Source organism: Teleopsis dalmanni, chromosome 2 (assembly GCF_002237135.1).
Source record: "Teleopsis dalmanni isolate 2A chromosome 2, ASM223713v2, whole genome shotgun sequence".
Classification (NCBI taxonomy): domain Eukaryota; kingdom Metazoa; phylum Arthropoda; class Insecta; order Diptera; family Diopsidae; genus Teleopsis; species Teleopsis dalmanni.
The window spans coordinates 144,000,506-144,002,323 of NC_051847.1; the positions used below are offsets into that span (position 1 = coordinate 144,000,506).

The window sequence follows — 1,818 nt, forward strand, 5'->3', positions numbered from 1 at the left end:
ATAATTATAAAATATATTATTTTTAACACCACTGTCATTTCTTTCGGGTCATTGCCTACTGTAATTTTCTTCGGCATTCATCCCGACCTCTAGCTTGTGCCTTCAGGCAACAGTTCCAGAACTCTTCTGCATATCTTTGATTATCGATTTCAACTTTTTATATATTGTCTCATTGTAAGATAACCGGTCAATAACAGTTTGTGAGATTTTATGACTTGGGTTTACAGTTGTCGCCATATTCCCTTATATACCTATGTTAGATTCAAAATTTTTATGAAGTGTTTTTCATCAAAAGATTTGCAATTAATTATTATTTGATTTTCAGAATGCTTTTTTGGAACATGTTATTAATAGTAAGATGTATGATGCCAACAATCATTCATTTATTTATTTTATACTTTATAATCATTTGTAAAAACGTAAACTTTTTAATAGTCAAGTGTGCACTGAAATTCAGAAATATTTACTTACTTCAAATAGTTTTATGAAATCATTTATAAAAAAATATGTGTAGATAAGGTTACACTTATTCAGAGATTTAAAAAAATTTTCGTTTCGGCCATTTACAAAAAAATTTTGTCAAACATGAGAAGTTACGCTCAGGATATGAAAACCGTGCTCGAGCTTTGCAAAAAGGCACGTAAGATAAGAAAGGCAAGGGATGATAAGAGTTACGAATTTTCCATCAAGGTAAGTGGTATCAACAGATCTATTTATTTTTATTTTCTCTCATTTATGCTGAAAAAATTCTGGACTAGGCAAAAGCGTATTTGAGTAAAGATGACTTATCCGAAGAAGAGCAACAACAGAAGAAAAAGAAGGCCAAAGAGAAAAAACAGAAAAAGAACGAAATGCTAAGAACTATTAAATCTATGCAGACGCATCTCTTGAGCATGGAGGATCGTGTCCAAAAGATAGACAAACACGTAACAGTAATGGAAGATAATGTTAAGGAAAATGAGAAGAAGAGGGCAGCATTAAAGGATATTGAGGAAAATGAACGGGAAGCTAAAACTTTGGTGGTGACTCCTGCCCCTCGCAAAAGGGATGGTATACCGAAAATGCGAACTGAAATTAGACGATTCCTTAACGTGCATGACAGTCACTTTGATTGTAGCCTTCGTCCCAAAAAGTATAACAGACGTCCATCGATGGTTAAAGTACTAAGTCATTCCGAGTTGTTTTATCGTAAACAAATTCGAAATTTTAATATGGCTTATAACAAATCCGAAGCTACTTTGAAAATTGTTGAACGACCATGGGCACGCTATATTCCGACTGCTGAAACTAAAGTTATAAAGGATCACATTTATGATGCTTTGTTTCATAAAACAGCTTGAGTGAAACTTCTTGTAATTATGCGGCAATTCACAAAATTAAATGTTTGATTAACCACATATTGTGTTTTGTTTTATTAAATGATTATTAAGGTCCTTTTCAATATAAGTCTTATACGAGTATATATTTTCTTAGAAGGGTGAAATTATACGCAGATATATAAAGACAAAAAAAATAATTTAACTAAAATAAGCACATATAAATCTTTGTACAGATAGATATTCCGAATATCACTGTTAAAATGGAACTTTTAAGAGGATATTAAAAAATGTCAATAGATTTTTAAAGTCTGTGAAATCCTATAATCAATTAGAGCTCCCATTACTAATTGTTAAGAATTTATTGAAAAAAAAATTTTTAAAATTAAATTTTTTTTTTGAAAGTTGACAGAAGAATCAAAATATCAATTATTTTTTAATAGCCAATCCTAGAATTTATTGTTGATTATAAAACTATGAACACAAATAGTAGGTAGATAGA

At 30.3% G+C, this 1,818-nt stretch overlaps 1 protein-coding gene across 1 annotated transcript; it reads left to right on the top strand.

Annotated features, from left to right (window-relative positions):
* The first annotated feature begins 499 nt into the window (after window positions 1–499).
* Window positions 500–1,397, top strand: LOC119682076. The gene is made up of 2 exons (XM_038095423.1): window positions 500–690; window positions 759–1,397. Exons 1-2 carry the CDS (start codon window positions 586–588, stop codon window positions 1,338–1,340), a joined length of 687 nt encoding a protein of 228 aa, XP_037951351.1. The 5' UTR covers window positions 500–585; the 3' UTR covers window positions 1,341–1,397.
* The last annotated feature ends 421 nt before the right edge of the window (window positions 1,398–1,818 follow it).

Coding starts and splice junctions, on each gene's coding strand:
- LOC119682076 (XM_038095423.1), top strand. CDS start 586: ATGAGAAGTTACGCTCAGGATATGAAAACCGTGCTCGAGCTTTGCAAA. Junction 691..758: donor GTTACGAATTTTCCATCAAG/GTAAGTGGTATC, acceptor ATTCTGGACTAG/GCAAAAGCGTATTTGAGTAA.